The sequence below is a fragment of the Dasypus novemcinctus genome, chromosome 17, assembly GCF_030445035.2.
Source record: "Dasypus novemcinctus isolate mDasNov1 chromosome 17, mDasNov1.1.hap2, whole genome shotgun sequence".
In the NCBI taxonomy this organism is placed as follows: domain Eukaryota; kingdom Metazoa; phylum Chordata; class Mammalia; order Cingulata; family Dasypodidae; genus Dasypus; species Dasypus novemcinctus.
The window spans coordinates 44759507-44785770 of NC_080689.1; the positions used below are offsets into that span (position 1 = coordinate 44759507).

Genomic DNA, 26264 nt, shown 5'->3' on the forward strand with positions numbered 1-26264 from the left:
TAAACAATACCAACCTGCCACACTGGTCTACATATGTTCTGCTTGCTTTCCCCCCTAACGTTATCTCTTCTAATTTTTCAATCTTTAAGAATTCATAGCCACAATATGAAAATCTATTTATATCCAAGTACACACTTTTAGTTTTCATAAAATATTGGGTATCTGTTTTAGTTTCCTGGGCTGCTCAAGCAAATACCATTGGGTTAGACAATGCGAATTTATTTATTCAGCGTTTGAGATTGGGAAAAAGTACAAATCAAGGCATCATCAAGGTGAGGTTTTCTTCCCAAAGACTAGCCTTCTGGGGCTGGCTGGCTGCTGGTGATCCTGGTTCTTAGCTTGTCACATGGCAAGGCACAGGGCAGTGTCTCCTCATCTTTCCTTTCTCTTCCAGGTTCCGTTGATGTTCAGCTTCTGGCTGTTCCCTCTGTAGTTCTCTCTGGGTTCAAATTTCATTCTTTTTTCTTTTTTTGTTACTTAAAAAAAATCTATTGACATATGTCACTAATACATAAACATACATAAACAATAAGTGTACAGTAATAGTTATGAACTTACAAAACAAACATACATAACATCATGCAGGGCTCTCGTACCAATCCTGCCAACAATACATTGCATTGTTGTGAAACACTTTAAATTAATGATTAAAGAGCATCCTTAAAATATTACTACTAACCAAAGTATCTTGCATTTGGTGTATTTTTCCCCCAACACACCCGATGATATAATTTATACATAAACAATAAGTGTATAGTAAAAGTTGTGAATTTACAAAGCAAACATGCATAACATCATACAGCGGTCCCATACATCAATCCACCACCAACACCTTGCATTGTTGTGAGGCATTTGTTACAAATTACCAAAGAATATTGTCAAAATATTACTATAAGTTATAGTCCATATCTTATTTGGTGTATTTTTCCCCCAACCCACCCTATTATTATTTTTAAAATATTTTTTATTACATAAGTTGTGAACTTACAAAACAGTGATTCACATGTGCAGAATTCCCATACAAAGCTGTCTATCAACACACCAGACAGTGGCGGAACATTTCTTAGACTATGGGATAATATCATCAGACTATTACCACTAACAATGGTCCATAGCATACATTTGGCACATTTTTTCATAGTCCCCCATTATCAACACAGTACATTTTTGGCATAGATGCAAGAATATTACATTACTATTGTTAACCACAGTCCATAGGTCACTCCAATTGTAGTTTTCCCATGCTTCTCGACATTCCCACCATCATGCAATACTGATGCACACATGCTCTAGCTCACAAAGGACACTTGCATCTGTACCATCAACCACAATTCTGAACCACCTCTGGGTTGACACTTATTCAGTCCTTAGATTATTCTCGAGCTCTCTTTCAATTGTCATTTACATCCCTAGACTACCATTTCTAGACACATTTGCATTTACAAACCAGCTGTTAGTATTACATGTTACCATGTCTGTATTTCATTCTCTTCTAAAGGACTCTAATAATAGGATTAAGACCCATCCTGATTGAGGTGGGACACACCTTAAGTGGAATAACTTCATCAAAAATGTCCTACTTACAATGGGTTCATACCCACATGTATGAAGTTTAAGAACATGTTTTTCTGGGGTACATACAACTACAAACTCACAGGATCTTTCAGTGCTTCCCAACACATGCAAGCTGAAAATTTCAGAGTCACAGGTCTAATATTCTAAACTCTTCCACAATCTGTTCTCTATTTATTATCTTCATCCATTGATAAAACTGTTTCTACCCCACAGGTTGTTGCCTTTCCCTTCCTAACTATCCTTTAAAAACACACCCCGCATAAATTTCATTTCTTCATAGTAAAACCTCACTCATATTCACTTCTTTGAAACCGTCACTTTTTCTTTCAGTTTCTTCCCTCCCATCTTTTTATGATTTCAAAAAAAAATTTCACTAGAGTGCTCAATATGGCTTTCATTAATTAGTAACTCTCTGTTAGAGAATACTTTGTCCCTGAAGGGCACAGCTATGTAATCAATGTTTATTAAGTACATACATCTTAAAAATCTTTGGTTTGTCTAGCTAAATTTTTAACTATTTTGTGAACTACCTCTTTGTCATGAATTTACAAATATTTTATGGGCTTTATAAAAGGATTACACATTCCAAATTATGTCTTCCATGTACCATTTATTTTTTTCTGGAATTAATGATATTTTAAATGATGGGAAGGAGTACCTTACAATTATTAACAATTACATCAACAAATTCTGTACATGTTTATTTCAAACACCTATTAACTGAAAATCATGATTCTTCTCTCCTTTATCCTTTCCATTCTTTATACTTAAGAAATACATATATTAGCAACATATATACTCAAAAATTACCCAGTTCCTAGTTGATGAATACATGATTTCTCAGTATGTTTAAGCAAGTTTGAAGTATGTACTACCTCATTCTAGTTAGGATCCCATTTGTAATATTTACTTTACTATGTTCATGGTTTTGTGACCAATTTGAAAAGCACTGTATCATTAAAAACAGGTCAAACTAGCTCCCTCAACTCCTTACTATATCTGGTAATCCTTCTGAAGAAATAGATACTGACTAGGAAAATGGGAATTTCCAGTCTGTGAAATGGGTTAGTAAAATTGGGCAAAGAAGTGCTATAAGTAAGCTGTAAGATGACCAAAGGAAAATGGTCAGTACTGTACATAAAAAAGAAAATTAAGATATGTAGGGAGAGATCCATTATAGTACAAATGTGATTTATTATTTATACATTTTTTAGATACTTCAGAATTGTAGGGAACTAAAAGGTTTTCATTTCTAAGATTTATAAATGGCTTACCTTTTTTTGTTTTGGAGGTACCAGGGATTGAACCATGTGAAGCAGGCACTCAACCATTGAGCTACATCTGCTTCCCGAACGGTTTACTTTTAATAATAAATATTTATTGATTTATAATGTAAATAAGGATAAGAGAATATAGATTATTCTTGAAATTAAAAAATGGCACATGTAAATAAGCATTTCAATACAAATAATTAGAATATTTTATACTATATAAAAATCTATACAATAGAAGATATTACGAAATTTTGCTCTCTAGAGTTATCAATCTAGAATTTTCTTAAGAAAAATCATGGGGAAGAATTAGATGATGACTGTGACATAGGTTCCCCCATTACAATACTGCTTCTGTCATTTAGACTTTTGACAACAGTTGTAGCTGGAGATTGAAGCACTTTACGAGAAAGCCTCATTCTTCCATCAGCTGGATCACGTCCAAAGTATTTCACCTATGTTATAGAAACAGATTTAAAGTTATAGCACATTGTTTAACATACAAATTTAAAAGCTGTTTAAATTTACATGGTTCATATAAACAATGATTTATGTTTTTACTTATTCACTGAAAAGCATATGGTTCAATGCTAAGGGGAAGTATATGCAAAATAAATATAATTTAGTTAAGTAATGACTATAAAAAAAGGATAGAAGCAGGGGCATTTAGTTGTCAAATTAGAATCTTCTGTTAGACTCATATGTACCATTTCTCCCTAGGAAGGGTTCCTATATAGGGAAAATAGTCAAAGTCATGGTGATAAGAAGGGCTTTCAGAGCTTAACAGTGCTAACTATACAGGATTACTTAGGGCACTCAGAATTTACTCCCTCAAAAGGACCATCACACTGACATTTGTCAATCTTGGAAAAAGAAAGTCAGGGTAAAATGAGGCTATTTTTAATTCTTTTCTGATGTTAAAATGTAAAAAGTAATCTTACCTAGGGATACCATGTCTTAGTGTTCCTATTCTTCCCAGGGGGTTACTCACATAATGAAACTACAGATTGTGAATAAATTTGAGGATTTAGGGACTCAGGTCATGGGTATTAGGTATAACCAAAACAAAATGTGGTATGGCAAAAATAAAACAAAATAAAAAACAAACAAACAAAAAGCCAGAATGGCTATGACTTCATTTACTCATAAAGGATTACAAAAAATGCCAATTTTATGAAAATTCTAGACCTGAATAACATGGCTTTTATCAAGCTCTAAGACTTAATTATAGCCACAATTAGTGGAGAAGCAATTAAAATGTCAAAACCTAGAATATGACATTCAATGCCTTCAACAAAGTTACACAATCAGGATTCCCATATCCTGTTCCCAAATCACTCCTTCTGCATAACCATCACCGGCCTGCTCGTGTATTAATATTTTTAAAAGCATTAATATGACTATTGTCATAACTAAACTGTAACTAACTAGAGGGAAAGAATTGTGTCTTAAATTCTGAATGAGTCTGTTAAAACAACAATGAGGTTAAAAAAGAAGCCTTGCATATAAATAATATACATCTTAGATGTTGATTCTATTTTTTCAGTTTATTTTTTGAAAACAATAATTGAAGTTTCAACTATAATTTACAACTGTAAGGCTAAAAGGTTGAAAACAGCTACCTGAATTTCTTGGCCAACTTCTAATCCTAGGGCAGTGGGATGTTTAATCTGAAAAAGAATATGTTAATCTTTTAGGTGTTATGTATAATGATCAAAGGCACACATTTTTTCCCAATTGGAAAATAGCTATTTTGTTTCTTCTGATGATAAAATAGCTTACTAAGATTTAAAATAATACGGAAATATTCAGAAAAAAGTAAAAACCATCCCAATGCCCTCTATTTATAGATAATTACTGCTAACATTATAGTGAATATACTTTCAAACATTTATTTTGCATGTGTGTGCACTTGATTTACAAAAAAGACCTTACTGTACTTGTTTTATCATTTGATTTTTCACTCAATTAGTATATTGTAGACATCTTTTTATATTAATAAATGAAGCACTGTAGCTGAACCTCAAAACTGTATAATTTACTTACGCTCTTAAAGACGGTCATTTGTTTTAAATTCTAGTGTTAGAAATACTAGTAATCAGCAAATCTAGAAAAAGGTATATGGGTCTTCAGTGTACTATTCTTTCAACTTTTCTGAAGGTTTAAAAGTTTTCAAAATAAAAAGTTGAGGACAAATAAATGGCAAAATTACAATGATCATTTGTTTACATGTATTCATCTAGTTGAATTATCCTCTCAGAATAAAGTCCTACACGTGGAACTTCTAGTGTCCAAGGTACTAATACGTATTTTTAAAAAATTTAATAAAAAAAAATCAGTTTTATTGGTACATATTCAAAAAGCATACAGTCATCCAAAGTGTACAATCAATGGTATTTGGTATAATCACAGAGTTCCGCATTCATCACTTCAATCAATATTAAAGTGTTTTCATTATTCCTATAGTAATAATAAAAAACAGACCAAAAAGAAAAAACAAACAACAAAAAAACTGTATCCCTTAATAATCACCTTTCAATCATTCTATTCTTCCCCTGCTGTAAATAGCTGCCATTTTGCTCCTGTCTCTCTAATTTAGTTGTATTCAGATGTGGCCAGAGTCAAACGATATGTAGTATCTCCTGTCTAGTTTCTTTCACTTAGTATATTTCCTTTTGTTTTTTTTAACCCTTAATGGAAGATTGTTAATATCTTCCTATACACTACTGTTCACAGTTTGCTTTGGTTGTATTTTTGCCTGATATTAATATTGTGTTATTAACATACATTTGTTTTGTTTCAAAGAAAAACAGTCTTATACATGCAACATTACCCATACTCATATTTCACATAAGATTTCACTATGCTTTACAGTCCCAGGTTACATTTTTTAGCTTTGCTTCTAGTAATATATATGATCTTAGACTTTCCCTTTCAACCACTCTCATACCTACATATTAGTACTGCTAGTTATAAACACTATGATGTGCTTTCACCATTTCTATCCATTTCCAAAGATTTATGAACAACTTTTCTGCCAATTCTGTACAGAGTAAACCTCAGGCTTCAATATCATGATGAGAAAGATTTTCCAATTCCAAGATTACTAAAATATACATATTTTCTTCTAGTGCCCATTCTCTACCCCCCAAAATTTTTTTTTTACATTTAGCTCTTTATTGCAGATGGGATTTTAGTATAAAAATGAGTAGCGATCTTATGTTATGATAACCTACTGTACCAATATGACTTACTTAATAATGTTTGTTCCTTCGCTGACTTAAAATGCAACTTTTAGCATGTATTATATTTCCATGTACATAACTAGATTTATTTCTGGTCTTTTTTATTCTGTTTCATGGATTATATTTTTTGGTCCAATAATATACTGTTTTGTTCTCTAAAGATTTTTTTTTTTTTTTTTTAAAGATTTACTTTTTATTTATACTGCTTCTATCCTTAGCAGCAGCACTGGGAATCTGTGTTTCTTTTTGTTGTGTCAGCTCTCCATGTGTGCAGGCTGGGCGGCTCTCCTTAAGGGGCGCACTCCTTGCGTTTGGGGCTCCCCTACATGTGGGACACCCCTACGTGGGGGACACCCCTACGCGGGGGACACCCCTGTGTGGCAGGGCACTCCTTGCGCGTATCAGCACTGCACATGGGCCAGCTCCACACGGGTCAAGGAGGCCTGAGATTTGAACCGCAGACCTCCCATGTGGTAGGCAGACGCCCTATCCATTGGGCCAAGTCTAGAGTTTTATAATACATTTTACTTTATGGCAAGACAGATATTCCCATTACTCTCCCTAGTGCTAGCTTTCTGGAATAGTTTTACATGCTATTATAAAATTATAAAAATAATCAAATCTGTCTTCTTTTTTTTTTCCTTTACCTTTCGTTGATCAAGTTGCGTGTTATGAAGCAGCACTGCAGTCATATTTGGATATAGTTTCACCATTACTCCAGAGTCTCTAAAAAAAGGAAATAATAAATTTGATTAAAACAATAAATGTGTATATCTACTAATAAACTGTGGTTGTCTTCATAAGAGAAATAAGTAAAAAGATAAAAACAAAAAATACTACAGTATATATTTTTAATTAGAAAAACTAACATGACCTAAAACAGATACTTCTTTTTCAACTAAATATATACCCTTGGCTTAAATGTTTGTGAATCTAAGGACAAAGAAAGGCTATAGGAAAAGGAAATATGGGCAGTGAAAAGCTTTCAAAATATAGATCCTCCCTTTGAATTTCTCTTTATAATATTTTCCAAAAATTGCTGAAATGACATTGAATCAGTCTGGAATTATCATTGACCTATTACAAACAGTGATTTAAGGAAGGGCATTAGATAATAAGGGATGCTTATTTCATTAAAAAATTTCCTTTTCTCTCTTGTCTACTAAAGGAAGCCATCCCAGTTTCTTATTTTCTACCTGCAACAATAAACTCATGTTTAAAAAATTGCAATCAATTAAAAATCACCTAGTTCTACCTTTGAAACAAGCCTACAAGAAACTACCAAGATTAAAAAAAAAAAAAAAGTGTGTGGGGGAGCAGATGTAGCTCAGTGGCTGAGTGTCTGCCTGCCTGCCTCCTACATATGAAGTCCCAGCTTCAATCCCAGAACCTCCTTAAAAAAAAAAAAAAAGAGAAAGGAAAAATAGTTAAGTCTATTTTGGACCTGTTTATTGTTTGTTTATTGTTTGTTGGATAATTTAAAATGTTGGGGAATTTGGTTAAAGAAAACAATTAGAAGATTCTATTACTATAGTTATAATCACAGAGCCACATTACTGAAAATCTACAAGTTCATATAGAAAATAAAATATATTATTCCTTAAAAAATTTATGACTATACTGTAGCTGAGATACAATATACTTATTTTATGATTTCAAAATAAATAAAGCAAACATGAAGGTAATCTGGGCTTGTAATATAAATCTTTTACAACCAACACAGTATATTATTATTCTAAGTTACCTGATTTCAGTTATTGTTGCGGTATATACTGCTCCAAATTCTAACTGCTGCTCCTGCTATAAGTGCAAAATAAGCCATAAGATTCACAACCAAAAAAAGAGCAACAAAGAGCAAATAAAAGTAACTATTACAAAGATCTACACTTACATCATCTTTGCAGATTTCGGTAATGAAGTCTCTTGCTTCATGCATAGCACTGGGTGTTGGTGCAAATACAGAAAATGTTTCTTCATCTACTTGACTAATAGTAACTCCTTTGAAAAAGATAAATTTAATATATTAAAATTAACTTGCTCATTCCAGATGAGACTAGTCTGAAGAGCAGAGGTGAGAACAGGGGAGGGACCTGAAAGTAGCTGAAAAAGGGATTCACTCACCAATACACACTGCACAATGTATATGGCATTGCATTAGGCCTGAGGGATAAAGCAGTAAACCAATGTCCCTGTTCTCTACAGTTCCACAATCTGGTGGTGTAAAGCATATCAATTCTAATTTTGGAAGGTCTGGGTATTTTTGTTTTTTTAAAGACTTCTTTCTTTCTTTCTCTCCCCCCTCAACCTCCATTTTTGTTCTTTGTGTCCATTTGCTGTGTGTTCTTCTGTGTCTGCTTGTATTCTTATTAGGGGGCTCCAGGAACCAAGATCCTGGGATCTTCTGGAGTGGGAGAGAGGTGATCATTCTCTTGCATCATCTTAGCTCCCTGCTCTGCTGCGTCTCTTATTGTGTCTCCTCTGTGTCTCTTTTTGTTGCGTCATCTTGCTGCGCCAACTCTCCGCATGAGCCAGCACTCCTGCACAGAGCAGCACTCTGCATGGGCCAGCTCGCCACACAGGCCAGCTTGCCTTCACCAGGAGCCCCTGGATATTGAACCCTGGACTTCCTATATTGTAGACAGGAGCCCAGTTGCTTGAGCCATATCCATTTCCCTGTTTTACTCTCTTAATTAAGAGTAGAAATTATTCTGGATTTCTTTTCTCATTTCCCCCCCCCCTTTTCCTCGTACTCTTTAGAGTAGTGAACAGGTAGGTGAGGGATGATACATCAGTTTCCTTTCTCCATGCTCAGTCTTAAGAACTGGCTAAGGCAATTCTGCTTCTCACCCTCCTTCAATAACCTCAAAGCTGGCAAGTACTAGGTAACCCAAAGACTGCATCCAGAAAAAAAAAATTAAAGCATACTATTTCTATATACCCTTTAATAAGAGTCTAAATAAAACTAAATGAAAGCAGTGGAAGTAATAAAGATAATTAAAACATAATTCCCCTAAAGTAAACTACAAATTATTCTAGAGTTCAATTTGAAAATGTTGTAAAAACAAATTAATCAATTTTTGGTCATCCTTCTTGAATCTATTAATAGTTAAGGATCGCTGTTTGCTAATTTATTAAGAAGCATACAAAAAATTTACAGTAAAGATATGTCATATCATTTTCTCCCGGCCTTTCACTTCTCAAACATATATTTTTGGAGCAAAACAGTAGAGGTGAAATGAAAAACTTACATGGTCAGAAATTCAAAAAACAACAAAAACAGAAAACAAACAATGAACCCAAACTTCATACAACTCTTACCCGTTTCAGCCTGAAGTTTTTTTAAATGATATCCACCTGGTCCAACAAACTTTGATCGTTTTGATAATGGAACCTGAACAGTTTCTGAAATGTTAATACAGACAAAATGTAGGTATTAAAAAATATAGATATGTATATATATTTATAAATAAATAATTCAAATACATGAACCTAAAACATGTACTGATCACTTGGGATTGTTTATTTTTTTTTTGGCCTTGACATATGTAAAATATTTCAGTAAGAAAACAGAAAAAGTCTGTTACTGGACTAAGGTTATTGAAAGTTCTAATGTTCCAAAACATTCTCAAAGTTTAAAGTACTTTAACTATAAAAAATATTTAAGGTCTTTTCATTTTGTGTATTAGGTAAAAAATTTAAAAACAGTAATAATTTTAATGTATTACCTACAACAGGTCCATTTTCTTTTCTAGATGCTCGAGGTTTTGAAATAGTTTTGTTCATAATCTGTAGAATCTCCTTCTTTGCCACTAGAACAAATAAAAACACAATGAAAATTATAGTATATAAAACAAATGTGATCTGATATGATGACTGCATTTTTAGTTTTCACAGAGTAAAGTTCAAATTCTTTATCTTATTATCAAAGCCATCCACATCCCAATTATCTTGATAATTCTACTCATTATACCCTTCTCCATAAATCCTATCTTGGAGATTTGCTTAGTTTGTAAAAATTGAATTTTCATTGGTTTCTTTACTTTGGTGGTCTGTCATATGCCCAGAAACTTAATACTTCTTGATCTAAGTCACATAAAATTTCACTTTTAAAAGCAGTATTTTATGATAAGCTTATTTTTATAACAACTGTATTAAGAATTATAGTTCCCATTAACAAACTACACAATTATGAAAGGAGTATCAGGCACATTAGCTTACCTGAGGCTTGCTGAATGGCCTCCATTACAATTTTTATTGGCATCCCAGGTAATTTAATATCAGCCTGAAATGGAAGAGCCAAAAAGTTATGTAACTATTGATTTATGATACTATTATAAAAACAAGTTTTAAAAGTACCTGTAATGAAGTTATTCCCTTATTAGTGCCAGCAATTTTGAAATCCATGTCGCCATAGTAATCTTCAATTCCCTTCAGAAATTTAAGAAATTATCATACAGTTTTAAATAAAAATAAAATTCACCCATAATCACTGTAGAAGAATTTAGACCTCTAAATACCACAAAGAAATATCTTTTACATTAACTACTGTTTTACAATTTGTGATAGTGTAAACTACAAATATTTTTTACCAGAAAGATTATTTTAGATGTTTACTTCCCAAAATTTAGGATCATCCTAAAGTAAGCTACTATGGATAGTTAACACTGTAATACTTATTTTTAACTTATAACCTATAAAAACTAAGGGGTGTATGCAGAGGAAAGTAAGAAAAAGTACCTCTGTTCCTTGAGTACTTGCATTCTCCTAAACACCTGACACTTATTATACATGTATAATTTTACCACCAAATATTTGAAAATGTGAATATACTTGCCAGAATATCTGTCAGCAAACGATAATCTTCTATCTCATTGTTCTCAGGATTGTTTTTGGTGATCAGTCCTACTGCTACACCCGCAACCGCAGATGAAATTGGAACCCCTATAATTGAAAAAAGCTTTTGTATGCATTGTGTACATCAGCCTACCATGTGGATTTATCATTCCACTGACATTTATTTTAGTATACGTGGGTGGTGTTCTCTAAATTGACAATCATCAAAGCTGAGATGGAAAGTTCTTAAAGGTCATCTGACCAGCTTATTTCTTCTCTAACATATAAAATTCTTTAAAATAAACTGGGTCTAAGACATAATTAATTTACTCAGTAAAAACTGCTCTAATAATGGTAAATTCAATAACTTTTAAAGTAATCTATTTCTTGCCTTTTTGCTTTTTTTGATTCATCTTTTTTTAAAAGTTGCCATGTATTTGGTAAATTCTTCCAGTTTGAAAACCTCAGTATACCTCCACATGGGCAGTTGCCATTAGGTTTCTTGTGGATTTTTTCAGAAAATATCTATGCACCAGTATAAATATAAGTGCACTCTTCTATTTTCTTTACTCATGGAAACATACTATTCTGAACCTGGCCTTTTTTTCACTTAACAACATATCGTGACACATTATCCCACAAAGTTCTACCTTATTCTTTCCAGTGGCTGTGTAGTACTCCCTATTTTGTGTCATATGCAGAAGTAGTGTTGTTTGAGTCAAAGGCCATGTGAATTTACGTTTGTTATACTGTCAGACTGCCTTCTGCAGCATTTCATACTTTTACCAGCTGTATCTGAAGATGCCTGTTATTCCACATCCTTGTCAATTCTTGTTAAACCTTTTAATCTTTGCCAATCTATGAGGTAGAAACGGTAGTTTATTATATTTAATTTGATTTGTTTTTGAGTGAGGTTGAGCGTTTTTTCATTTTTTATAAACCATTTTATTTTATTTTTTAAAAGATTATTTCTATCCCCTTCACACACACCCCGGCCCCCCCCCCCAATTGTCTGTTCTCTGTGTCTAGTTGATGCGTGTTCTTCCTTGTCCACTTCTGTTGTTGCCAGCGGCTCAGGAATCTGTGTTTCTTTTTGTTGCGTCATCTTGTTGTGTCAGCTCTCTGTGTGTGCGGTGCCATTCTTGGGCAGGCTGCACTTTCTTTCATGCTGGGCAGCTCTCCTTACGGGGCGCACTCCTTGTGCGTGGGGCTCCCCTATGCGGGGGTCACCCCTGTGTGGCAGGGCACTCCTTGCGCACATCAACACTGCACGTGGGCCAGCTCCACACGGGTCAAGGAGGCCCGGGGTTTGAACCACGGACCTCCCATGTGGTAGACGGATGCCCTAACCACTGGGCCAAGTCCGCTTCCCTATAAACCATTTTAATACTTCTTTTTCTGTAAATTGTCTGTTAGTCTTTTCTTTATTGATTTCAATATCTTTACCTATTTCTTAGTTTGCTGAGTTTATGGTGATGTTTTTTTCTGTGCAGAATTTTACAAGTTTTATGCACTTATGGTTCCTCAATTCTGCTTAGAAAGGCTTTCCCTCTTCAAGATTCTGATAAAATCACCCATGTTTCATAAAAAAAAAAATTTTTTTTCTCATTACTTCGGTGTAAAAGAATATGGGAGGAATCTCATTTCATATCCTCTAAGGAATCTCACCTATAACTAGCACCTCTAAGGCTGATGTCTTCAAATCTATCCCCCTAGCCTAGCTCTCTTAGTCAAGTCCTAAATCTTTATGCCCATTTTGCCTATTGGACATGTACAGATAGATGTCCCCAAACACCTTAAATATATATGTTCAAAAGGAATCATCTCCAATAAATGCTTTTTCTCCTGCATTCCCTATATTGGTTGAAAGCAACCAGAGACATTTGTAGCAGTTTGATATAGTTACGAATTCCAAAAATAGATATTGGATTATGTTTGTAATCTGGTCTATTACTGGCATGACTGAGTTATGAATAGGGCTTTGATTGGGCCTCATCATTAGGGCATTGAGTCTCCACCCCTCGGTGGGTGGGGACTCACAGATAAAAGGCATGGCAAAGGACAGAGTTGGAGCTTTTGATGCGAGGGTTTTTGATGTTGGAGTTTGATGCTAAACCTTTAACCTGGAGCTCTGGGAAGTAAGCTCACAGAGGAAAGAGAAGCCAGCCCCAGGAGGAGAGGAACTCTGAGCCCAGGAAAGAAGCAAGCCATGGGAAGGAAAGAACCTTGAACCCAGAGAGAAGCAAGACTTTGGAAAGGAGGAACCCAGGAAGCCTGAACCCTCAGCCATTGGCAGCCATCTTGCACCAACATGTGGAAACAGACTTTGGTGAGGGATGTAACATGCTTTACGGCCTGGTATCTGTAAGTTCCTACCCCAAATAAATACCCTTTATAAAAACCAACCAGGTTCTGGCATTTTTGCATATTTTTCAGTTTCTGGTATTTGGCTGACTACTACAACATTCAACCCAGAATCAATACTTCTTTCCTCATATATATTTTTTTCTTTCCTCCTTAGATCCCATCAAGTCACAAAGATCTGTTTAGTTTAACCTCAAAATTTTTAAGAAAACTGTCCTTTCCCACAAATTTTAATACCCACTGCCACTCCTTTAGTTTATGTCTATATCATTTCTTAACTTGGTAATAGTCTTTCCAACTGGTTTCTCAGATTTTAGTCTCTCCCTCTACCTTCTACTCTCCTCCATTTAGTTCCCCAGGGTCATCATCTAAACTGAAGGAAAAACTACCTCTGCTCCACCCTTCCCCTTAAATCCTCAATTGCAGATCCAGGTAATGCCACTCCCCTATATAAAATCCTTCAATTTCCCCATTATGTGCTTTACAGGAAATATTTATAGGTGTTCTGTGGGAGTTTGGGAAATATCACGTATCCTGTTCCTAGAGATTCAGTACACATATTAGCATACTTAAGGTTATTTAACCCATTGTAAATAAAGCTGTCTAACCCTGCTTATACTTACTTTAGAACAATTTTTTTTTTTTTTTTGCCATGGCATGTAATCATCAACATCTTGTGGAACACTATTCCAAACACTGAATGGGGAAAGGCTTGCTTTAAGCCCAAAAATTTTTTTTCAGGAGGTACCAGGAATTGAACCCAGGAATTCACACATGTGAAGAAGGCACATACCAACTGAGCTATACCCACACCCCTAAGCCTGAACATTTTACCATGACAATCTTCAAAATCTGGTTTCAGTTTTCAATGCTTCTTACACGTACATAATAGAAACACACCACAATGTTTCATATTTCATGACTTTGCACATGCTGCTCCTTCACCTAGAGGCCCCAGGAACTGAACCTGGGACCCTCCATATGGTAGATGGGAGCCCAATCATTTGAGCCACATCCACTTTCCCCCTTTCTTTTTAAAGTACTTCATAAACCTTTCTTTTTATAAGCTGTTTTAAGAGCTTTGCCTAGGGTCACTGGGCTATAATTTCTAGAAGATCCTTTTCTTACTCTCTCAAAAGAATTTTTTCTGTTTCTGGTATCCGAGTATCCATGATTTCTCAAACTGTCAAAATGGTTCAATAATCTCATCCTGAAGTTTTCATCATTACCGAGGATGTATTTTGTCTAAACCAGAAGATCTGAGTTCATTTAAAGAAGTGAATGACTCCGAGGATCTCCCCTTTTATTTTATCTTTCAGTTCACCCTTTTCAGGATTTCCCAATATGAGAGTAAGTCTGCTAATTATAAGCTGCAAGAGGACAGGGATTTGTTTTTTGTCACTACTGTGTCCCAAGTGCTTAGATCAGTGCTTGGCACATAGGTGACTATGGTGGCTTAGAGGTTTGTATGCAAGAAAAACATGTTCTTAACCTTAACCCATTCCTGTGGGTATGAACTTAATTTAAGTAGACCTTTTGATGAGGTTACTTCAGTTAAGGTGTGGCGCAAACTGAGTAAGTGTGGGCCTTAATCCAGTCCCTACAAGGAAAGGAAATTGGACAAAGAAGGGAAGCCACAGAGAGCAGTAAGAAGCTAGAAGTCAATGGCACTCAGAAGAGAAAGGAGAAGACACAGTCATGGGCACTATCTTATGATAGCAAAGCTGAGTTACTCTCAAGATTGCCAGCCAGAGAGAAGATACCAACCCTGGGAGGAAGCAAGGTTTCTAGCCTCTTGAAATGTGAGCCAATAAATTCCTGTTGTTAAGCCAACCCAATGTATAGTATTGGTTTTACCAATCAGGTCTGTTGAATGAATGAATGAAGATGAAGAACAGAACTAATATTTTACCAGCTTCCTTAAATATCAGATTATGCTTTTCTTCCAACGAGTACAGCTAGAAAAATGCCTGAAATTGCTTTTAGCATGTATTGCTTTGGAATGCTCTAAGGTTTACCATTTCCAGATATTATATATTCACACCATCTTTTCATTTCATCCTTGGTTATGTCCTCTTTTCCATCTTTTATACCTGTATTTTAAATTTGTGAACTCAGAGAACTCCTCTTCAGTATCACTAGGTTCTGATTTCTTTGGGTAGAAACTGGTTTTGAGAGCCTTCTAACATTCTGACTCTTTCCTTTCGGAGTTTCAGACCCAGGGATGATATTGAGTCACTAGCAGTCTGCCGTCCTACAATTCTGCATACACTTCTATGAAAGACATTGTTCTTATTATGGCTTGCATAAATTGACTGAAGGAAGATTACATGTTTACTTTCTTTATGATTCCTAATACTTCTTCTGCTTAATCAAAACTTCCTTTGGTGATTTGAATCAAGTCATTGCTCTTTACCTTTTGGAAGCTGAGGAAGCTCACTGGGCCACCAATGCAAGTAAATAATTTTCACAGTATACTGCTTTTGGCCAAAAACAAGAATTCTAATGGATATCTGTGAGGCTGAAGCTACACTCTGCAACGATCTTGCCTTTGGCTTAGTTAGGTAATCTGTAATTTGATATTGCCAAGCTTACTGAAATCCAATTTTAAAGAAATCTTATATTTTACACATTTCAGGAATGAAGTGTTAGCAGAATTGTGACAATTCTTTTACCTGCATCCATTAATGCTAAACTTCCACCACATGCAGATGCCATAGAAGATGAACCTACAGAAAGATAAATAGTAGCTTTATAAGATACTGATTTTTTTAGTGTAGGAAATTATTATTATTGGTTATTTCTTTACAAACATTCAATATTCTTTTCTTCTTTCTTTTTAAAAGCACTTAAATTTTCTTAAACCACAAACTTCAGAGCTGCACAATCCAATAAAGGAGCCATTAGCCACATTTGGGTACTTACATTTAAATTAAAAAATGTTTCTCAATTGCAGTAGTCACCCTGGTTACTATATTGGACAACACGGATATAAAACATGTCCATAGTTTTATTGGACACAATAGAGATTCTCATTCTAAGAAACTTCTCAGAAGGACTAGAACACCTTTTTTGTTACTATAATCCTGGGGTTCTTAACAAGGGGTCTGTGAGCTTGAATTGAAATTCAAAAAATCATTATTCTTGTGGGGATGTGTTGGTGTGGGTGTGATATATTTATTAAATAATGCACAGTATAGTGTGGACTTAGAAAGGGGTCCATGGTTTCACCTGATTGGCAAAGTGGTCTATGGAACAAAAAAAGGTTAAGAACTCTTGCTTTAATCAGAAGGTAGTTAAATTATAGGGCACTGGCTCTCTCATTGGGCCATAAGCACATTATCCTAGTTACACCCACTTGAGAACATAAAAGTCTTTAAATTTTAAGTTTACTTTGATGTTTATTCCTCAAAACCTGTTACCATCTGATTTTTCTATGTCTGCTAGACCTTTCAGAACTCTGTGCCCTTCCTGCTTTCAATTATTATATTTTGCCTTGACCTATGGACTATTTATTTAAATTTAACTTTCAATCCAACCTCCCTCTGTGATGTCAACTTATTATTCATTCATGATATGTGACAGGTGTCCCCTTTTTAATGAATCACCCTATTTTGGCCCTTTCTTTCCTGAGTTGGCCTTCCACTATGACTTATTTATAAAAACAGACAAATAACCAAATAACCAAAATAGTATCTATTTTATGACACATGAAGAGAAATATGTTTCATATTGCTTTCAAAACAAGTCATTAGCTAAGAACACAGTTTCATGAAAGTACTTATTAACTTAACACATTCTCTTGCAAAGGCTTGCACTCTATAGTAATAAACATAATATAATATTAAACGTTGGGAATATAACAGGAAACCTGGCCTTTTCCACTATGAAAAAAATATTTCAATACCATTTGATTCTAGGACTTCAGATGTGACTCTTATGGTGAAAGGAAAATCTTTGGGAATAACAGGACACAAAGCTTTCTCAGCAAGAGCACCTAAATTAAAAGAGAAAACAGTAAGGAAAAATTAATGAACTTTAATTTCTGTAAGAACTCCAGTTTAAGTCTGCAGAGTTGTACTCACCATGCCCAAGTTCTCTTCTATTTACACCAGTGACTTTGCCAATTTCATTAGTTGCATAAGGAGGAAACTAGAAAAACAACAAAACAAAGCATTCATATACAACTGACATGGAAAGATGTCTAAAATATATTAATTTTAACCAAATAATAAAACAAACTACAACATAGCACAATCCTGTTTTTGTTAAAAAACAAAAATAAACACACATTCAGCCAAACACACATTCAGTCTGGACATCTAAAATATACACCAAAGTGCTAAAAGTAGCTATTTTTAGCATATACATTAATTAGTAGGTGGAATATAGACAGTTTTGGAAAATTACACCATAAATTTCCATGGTGCTTATGTAGGAAATGGAGGGCACAGAGGAGCATGTTGAACTGCACTCTACGTGTACCATCTTCAGCTTTTATATATGACTCATAACTGTAACTTATTGTTTGGAATACTACTTCGTATCTCTCTAAATCCTTTCTGTATGCAATAAGAAATGGCACAAATATCCACCTTAACAGATATGTGATAAAATCAGCAGAGTAAAATGTTAATGGCAGAATCTAGATAGTGGGTATAAGGTATTAATACAATAAAGTCCTTTCAACTTTGCTGTATCCTGGAAAATTTTCACAATAATAAAATGTTGGAAAATTTACCTTACCTCATAGTGCAGCATGAAATTTTTATCTTTTATGCCACTAAAAAAAAAAGCATAATATTTAAAACATCATACAGATGCAAACAAATTTACATCAATAAAAAGCAAAACATTCAAGTAAAAATTTTTTTAAACAATTGGGTATTAATGAGAATTGGAATGAAATGGAAAACCAGAAGGATTATAAGGATGAATGGCAGAGATGTTATACTCTCTGGGCCTTAGGAATAAATTCTATACAGATTTAGAAAAATAATTTTGCTTCAAAAAAACACATAAATACCTAAATTTGAATACTAAGAGAGTAGGGATATAATTTTAAGCATAAAGAACTATCAAGAGAATCATAAATGTTGTAATCATTTTGGTCAGATCTCAGAGTTATAATCACTAGTCAAAATGTGAAGAAAAGATCAGTAATTGAAATGATATAGCTGAAGGCTGACAAGTTTGAAAAGAGAACAGTTATAAATGCATCTAGAACAATTAGGAAAAGGAGAAAAGAAACACAATTTAGGTCCTGAAAGCAGGGAACTAGATTTACCTATAAGTGAGGGAAAGACGACCAACACATTCAGTACCTTAATACCAACAGCACCTCCTTTGGGTCAAATTACTAAAAGGAGCTTCTCTGCAGAGGAATTAGTGGGGCAGAATTTGCATAACCATGAATTGCAGCCATGGGGAAAGAAATAAAAAACTAAGCTCTTTCAAAAGATTAAAGGAATTATAGACTTTGGGGCCTAGAGGGGAAGATAGGATCATGCAGTCCATTACATGAAAAGGAAACCAAAGGTCAGCATGTCTGAGTAACTAAAGTGTACTTCCTCACATGGTTAGAGACAGACTTAAGACCCGAACAAACAGAAGTGCCCTGGGCAAGTCCCTTGCTCTTTCTTAATAAGCTGTATTGACTCTCTTAGTAGAGAAAGGAGCCAAAGTGAAGACTAGCAGGGCAACCAGGTTCTGGCGTCAATGGGAATATAAAATTCACACAAAGTATAGGAGTTCCCTAAAAGGATTAGAATGAGGATTAGCATACTAGCCTTATGCACACAGCTGCATTGTCAATTTTATTATACACATGAAAAACAACGAGGGGTCTGTCCTGAAGATATTGGGGATTATCCTAATCACCTGGGCAGTAGCAAGAGGAAGGCAAAGTGCTGTGGTCTTCTGAGATCCTTAACCAGGGAAAGAGAAGCAGCCCTTTCAGGCGCTAAGGAAATAATTGTGGCTGTGGGTCTTAGGCTCTTTTTTTTTTTTTTTTTAAATCAAAGTTCATTAAAGTATAACATTCATATATGAACATATATAAACAATAAGTTTATAGTAAAAGTTGTGAACTTACAAAACAAACATGCATAATATCATATAGGGCTCTCATATATCACCCCACTACCATCACCTTGCATAGTTGGAAAACATTTATTACAAACTATGAAAGAGCACTGTCAAAATATTACTACTAATTATAGCCCATACCTTACATTTGGTGTATTTTCCCCACAACCCACTTGATTATTAAAACCCTGTATTAGTATTATAAATTTGTTATAGTTTATGAGAGAACGTTCTCAATTTGTTCTGTTCTCCACAGTCTGTCTTCCACCATTGGATCCCCTGTGTTATACAGCCCCATGTGCTGTACAATCCATTCAAAATGTATACTCAGTGGCTCTCATTTTCATTAGAGTTGTTCTGTCATTACCTCAGTCAATTTTAGAATGTCTCAATACTCCAAAAGGAAAAATCCCCTATGCCCTTACAGCCCCCCATTGTTGTCTCTTATAGTTGATATATCTTCTTTGCCATTGTTGCAAAAATAATACAATATTACTGTTAACTATATTAACTATCACCCATAAGTTACATTAGTTGTAATTTTTCCATGTGTCACCATATTCTTAACAAGGGCCCTAGGTTCTTAATATAGTAATGTTGATAGGTACTGAAGCACATATTCTCATCTAAAATTGATGAACATGACTAATATTATTGCTCACTTTTTAGGAAGAAGGGAAGAGAGCCAGGTATTCTAGAATACAAAATCAAAGGTGTCTTCTGACTAGGGAAAGTCTTTTTCAGTTTTAAAAGCCTCTAGATTCTTTTCAGCAACTGGGACTCTTGCTGTGATTTGCTCTCTTGTTTTTAATTTAAAAAGTCACCCATTCAAATCACCTAAGAAATCTGTACTGTTGATCTAGAGTGAGAATAAACTGAAAGTACTCACATTAGAGAAGTAAAAGCTTTACCAATATTTGTTCACAAACTAATGAATTAGAAGACAATGTAGCACAAAAAACCCTTGAGGATTATGTGAAATCACTATTATGTAAACAAACAAATGAAGTAGAGATACAGGATTACAAAAGCACCCATGAAAAATAATAAACTGTGTGAACTTCAATTATGTACTGAATGTCATAACTTAAAAACATAAACTTACCTTATAGCTGTTGTAATTCGATCTGACTTAATATTGGATTCTAATGAATCAAATGTAACAGTACAAAGCACCTAAAATAGAAGAAAAAAAATTCCTTAAGCCTTAATTTACTAACAAATAAGAAAACTAAAAATATTTCAAGAACCCAATTAGCTTAAAAAAAAAAAAAAGAGGAGAGGTGTGGCTCAAGCAGTTGGGGACCTGCCTCCCACAGGGGAGGTCCTGGGTTCAGTTCCTGGTGCCTCCTAAAGAAGACAAGCAGACACCACAATGAGCAGATGTCTCACGAGCAGATGCCACAACCACCACAACAAGCAGATGCTGCAACCAGCAGACGCCACAATGAGCAGGGAGCAGAAATGGCTCAAATGATTGGGCACTCACCATCCACATGGGAGGTGTGGGTTCAGTTCCCAGTACCTCCTAAAGAAGACGAGCAGTATCCCCCACCCTCCTTACCCTCCCAATGGCTCCATCATATTTCTGCTCACTGTCTCACACAAAGAATCAGGTCCTGATGGTTTTACAGGTGAGTGCCACTAAATTTTAAATAATAGATAGCATGCATCTTACATTACTATTTCAAAAAAGAGAATAAAGTGGAAAGCTTCCCCACTTATTTTTATAACCTTGATACAAAAACTTGATAAGTGCAGAATCAGAAAACATTACAGATCAATTTTATTCATGGAAAATCAAATTCTTAAAAAGCCTAAATAAAATACTGGCCAACTCAATCCAGTTGTGATTTTAAACTTTTCAACATATACTTGAATTATTGCCTAACAAAATAACACAAGAAAGAAGAAATAAGCACAAAGATTAGAAGAGAAGAAAGAAGACAGGAATTATTTGTACATGATATGTTTAATTAGTTAGAAAATCCAAGGGAATCAACAAACTAAGGACAGTTATCATATATCAGATCAACAGATAAAACCAATAGCATTTACCTATAATCAGCAATAACTAATTAAAAAGTATAACAGGTATTTATGCTGCAATTTATAGCTGCAATAAACACAAAAAAGTATATTAGAATTAACCTTTCCAAAAATATACAATACCTGTATGTTTTGCTTCTAGTAATGATAGACGCTTCAATTAGAACAATATTTCTATAGATAACAACTATATACTATGGAAAAAATACATATTTTTAAAAATCTGAAGATACTGGAGAGTGAACAAAAGCAGGCAGACACTGGCAGGGAGTTCAGGTGGAAGAAGAAAAAGCCACTAGGAGAGTTACCTGTATTTAAAGGTTTCAGCCTGAGGGCAAGTTCCAATCTGAGCCATGAGAGTGGCTACAACTCTGATAGAAGTCTTACTAGATTAAAGAACCAGAGAATAGTGTCTGGGCAATCTAGCTGGTGAAAAGTGAGGGCTGAGTGGGGAGAAATCTGAGAGAGCACCAGAAAGTCTCTTAAGATGCTTCTCCTTCTGATTGTCAAATATTCAATTAATCCAAAAGAAGGCAGATAGAAGAACAGAGAAACAAAAAACAGAAAGGCCAAACAAAAACAATAAAATGGAAGACCTAAAGTCAATGATATCAGCAATTAAATTAAATGTTAATGGACCATATACTCCAATTAAAAGGCAGAAATGCTCAAAATGGTAACAAAAGAATGCAAAGTATCTTAATGGAAATATTTTTAAAACCTTATTAAAAGGCATAAAAGAAAACTTAAATCAAAGAAGAAACAGACTATATTCATAGTAAAGACTGATTTAAATTGTAAAAAAAATAATTTATCTCTCAAATTAATCTATGAATTGAATGCAATTCCAATATAAATCCTAGATGAATTTTGTGAGAACTTAATATCATTCTAAAATTTATATGAAGGACAATTATTTTGTGGGGGGAAAAAAAGCAAAGAGGGAGAATTTGCTTTCTCAGATATTAAGATATATCCCCCAAACCATAATAATTGAAACATTTTCCATACTGGCCCAGGAAAATCATAGAACAATGGAAAAGAAGAGAGTTCAGAAATACAGTTATAAACTTTGATTATCATAGAGGTGACATCACAAATCAGTGGGAAAAATGGATGATTAGTAAATGGCATTATATAATTGGCTCACTATGGCGATTTCTATCTCATACCTTGTTTAGGAATAAACTCAACAGAGATAGATTAGGGGAGTGCATATGGCTCAAGTTGTTGAGCAGCTGCTTCTCACATGGGAGGTCCTGGGTTCGGTCCCCAGTGCCTCCTAAAAACAACAAGCACTGAAACAAAAAACCAACCCAGGGGAGCCAATGTGGCTCAGTAGTTAAGTGCTGACTTCCGACATACGAGCTCCTGGGTTCAATCTTTGGCCCCAGTACTTAAAAAAACAAAACAAAATAAAACAAAACAAAAAAACCAAAAACCCTTTATAAAAAGAGAGAGTAAGACAGATTAATGACTTAAATAAGATAGTTTAAACTATAAACCTAATAGAAGGAAAAAGTGGGCATATGATTTTGTGACTTTGGGGTAAGGGAGGATTTCTTAAATAAGACTCTTAAAAACATAAAACACAAAAGTGAAAAAGGTAAAGATGGACTATATTAAAACTAAAGACTTCAGGTTCATAGAGTAGACACATAGTAAGCCTATCATACAAAAAGTTAAAAGACAAATGACAGAGGAGATAATATCTACAACATCTGGTTTGTTACTGAAATAGGATTAATATTTAAAACCTAAGAAATACAAAATAGCAGGAAAAAGATAGTAAAGTATATTCAAAAAAGAAAAAAAGGTAGGCAAAGGATATGAACAGGCAATTCAGAAAAAGAAAACCTGATTCAGGTCTACCACATTGCATAACTTTAGGGGACACCATTTATGTGAAAATAATGCCTAGAGGTGTATAGTCCTATGATTTATACAGTGAACCTGTTGAATGGCTATTATATAGAGATGCTGAACCTAACTACTAACCAGGAAAATGCAAATAAAAGCAAGGAGGTGCCAATTTGAACTAATCAGAAAGGCAAAGATTAGTGGTTAAAGTTTAGTGATTAAAGAAGTGTGATCACACTACCATACACAAAACAACTGATACATTTATATCTAAATAATTAAACACAGGTAAACTACAAGCACACACGTGAAATACAAGAGAGGGGGTATCTATATAAGGGAAGGGAATGGGGCTGAGATACAGGTTAAAAGGGAAAAACAAATGAGGTACTTGAACGGACGAATAATGACAGTATGCCATAAACTGAAGAGTATGAATGACTAATTTTGTGTACTTGAGCTTAAAACTACAATTAAAAACACCAGATAATTCTAGAAAATGCAAACTAATTATAATGACAAAATCAGATCAGTATTTGTCTGGGAAGGAGGGATGTGAGCAGGAGAAAAGGATTTCCAAGGGGCATGAGGAAACTTTTGGAGATGATTATGTTCATTATCTTGTTGGTGGTGAGTTTCTCAGTCATATTATATGTGAAAACTTATCAAATTATATACTTCAAATATATGTGATTTCTTAATCAATTATACCTCAATAAAACTGTTAAAATATTTAAAAAATTGACACTAACCTGGATAAAATACTTCATATGATAAAAACCTACAGCATCCACATTATGTACTTCTATTAGATCTAATTAAACAATCTTAAATCAGCAATTAATTGTAGCTTTTTATATAGATTACCTGTGTTTGTCCCCTTTGAAATAATGCTGATCCATGAAGAGTTTTAAACATGTCTACCTCACAACTTATATTTCTAAGTGAAGTCAAATCTCGACCATCACACCTACAATAATAAAGGAAATAAGTGTAAAAAGCAGAGCTGGAAATAAAAAATCATGTATTAACTTTTATCCCTCCAATGAGGTTCTGAACTTCAGTTGTGCAATGGATACCTGGGTCCCATTCTGACTCACTAAATCAGATTCTCAGGGGTTGTGACCCATGCACCTGTATTGTTAAAAACTCTACAAGTAATTCTGATGTGCAGACAGGTTTGTAAACCATTGATCTACTTCCAGTCAGACAGTCAGATACAGTCACATAATCTGCACACTGTTTCTACAATGTTTCCATTTATAAGATAAATATCTTAATTCTTTACAGTTCACTTAAAAATTATTTTTTTTGCTTTGGGCAAGCTGGCATTTTCCAGGCAACTTGCAGAGAAAATGCATGTTTCAATTCCACCAAAAAAAAAAAAAAAAAAAAAAGAGGATATGATGTGTTTACCTCTTGTATTCATTCAAAATAATACTTCTAAAAACCTCCTTTGAAACAACATTGAAGGATTCTATTATTTCATATGGATCGACGTCTGGAAATTTTTCTATAGAAGAAAGACAAACCAAAACAAAGATATTTTTTTGAAAGACAAGATTTCTCTTAAGTTCAAAGCATCAAAGCAACCAACTATGGGAGTAAAACAAGAGAGGTAACTCTCAACATTTAGTCTCCAAGCAAACAAAGCAGATGAATCAAATGTTCCCAAGCAGGTGAGAGGAACCAAGTATTAAGTTGTCCAAATGTATTGTTATTGGGAACTTGTTTGCTTTCTACCAAAACAAGAGTGCTCTGAAATGAGCTCCCTTTTGTCAGGTATTATGTTACCTGACAAATCCAGTCAACCATATATTGAAAAGCTCTAACAGATTTAAGAGTAGTCACTTTCACTCTCTTGCTTCAGAAACTTTTAATTTGGAAATTGGGGAACAATTTTCTTTACTTTATATATCATATATTACAATTCCCTATAGACTGTTTTTAGCTAACATTTATAAAGTACTTTTATGAGCTAGGCACTCTAGATATTTTGTTTTAATACCTTTAATATTCACAATTTAGAAGATAAATTCTATCACCTCCATCCCACAGAACAAAAAACCAAGGATTAAAAAGGCAGAGTAAACTGCCTGATACCATAGAGGTAGTAACAGCTATAACCTGAACACAATTCTATCTGTTCCAAAGGCTTGGGCTTTTAAAAATTAAGCTATTCTACCATATTGATGAACTTATGATAAGTTTTAAGCACTGTCCTCCAAAGTATTTAGTATATTACATATACATTTCAAGCAGCCAGAGCATTAGAAATATTCATACACAAAAAGAAATACTATATAAAGTTCTTTATTTTCATTAGGTAAGAATATATTTTAATATTATACTTCAATATGAATTTTAATGCTTTAACTGGGTGGCATATGAAAAAGGAAAATAATTAGTAACAAAATATTTAACATTGTCCTATCAACTCAGAAAGCCATGGAGATATTCAATTATGTATAATACAAATACAAAATCACTTTTGTTTTTAAATAAGAAAATGTTTTATAAATTTCTCATTCTTAATAAATAGGATAAAATGTATTGAGAAAGGACTAAACTTTTTCAATGGCAATTACAGATAATGGCCTTAATACTAAAGTCAAAATCAGGCTAGCAGCAGAGTTTTTATCTTAAAATAAGAAAAATACTCAGGTAATTATTTTTCAAATGAGTTATTTGTCCATTTGCAGAAAAAATAACAAGAATCATATGTCATACTTGGTTCATATTATGTTTATGTGAGATTGACATACAATAAGATCCTTTGCTTAATAATATCTAGAGTGAGCTGAATTCCCTAAAATCTAAACTTTATATAATTTTACACAATATTAATAACAATATAGCACACATTAACATTTATTAAACATTTACTATGTGCCAGGAATGGCTGCAAATCTCATTTAATTCCTATAAGACAGATAACATCAGTATTGAAATTATACAGATAAAGAACTTAGGAGTGCCT

The 26264-nt window shown here is 34.1% G+C and overlaps 1 protein-coding gene across 6 annotated transcripts in view; it reads right to left on the reverse strand.

Annotated features, from left to right (window-relative positions):
- Positions 1-203: 203 nt before the first annotated feature.
- The window catches only part of PNPT1 (polyribonucleotide nucleotidyltransferase 1), a 52336-nt gene continuing 26275 nt past the window's right edge, over positions 204-26264 (reverse strand). For 4 of the 6 annotated variants that reach the window (XM_012529267.4, XM_058278597.2, XM_071208848.1 and 1 more), the window contains 17 exons: positions 24701-24797; positions 24152-24254; positions 20481-20551; positions 18035-18071; positions 17374-17440; positions 17196-17285; positions 15964-16017; positions 10926-11032; positions 10448-10519; positions 10310-10373; positions 9817-9900; positions 9410-9493; positions 7983-8089; positions 7836-7891; positions 6739-6817; positions 4469-4516; positions 2166-3301 (listed from right to left, as the gene is read on the reverse strand). In XM_012529267.4, the coding sequence (XP_012384721.1) occupies positions 3143-3301; positions 4469-4516; positions 6739-6817; positions 7836-7891; positions 7983-8089; positions 9410-9493; positions 9817-9900; positions 10310-10373; positions 10448-10519; positions 10926-11032; positions 15964-16017; positions 17196-17285; positions 17374-17440; positions 18035-18071; positions 20481-20551; positions 24152-24254; positions 24701-24797 (1379 nt within the window). In that variant the 3' untranslated portion in view covers positions 2166-3142. Of the gene's footprint in view, positions 3302-4468; positions 4517-6738; positions 6818-7835; positions 7892-7982; positions 8090-9409; positions 9494-9816; positions 9901-10309; positions 10374-10447; positions 10520-10925; positions 11033-15963; positions 16018-17195; positions 17286-17373; positions 17441-18034; positions 18072-20480; positions 20552-24151; positions 24255-24700; positions 24798-26264 lie in introns of all 6 variants that reach the window. The other 2 variants (XM_004469180.4, XM_071208849.1) reach the window with 1 other exon arrangement.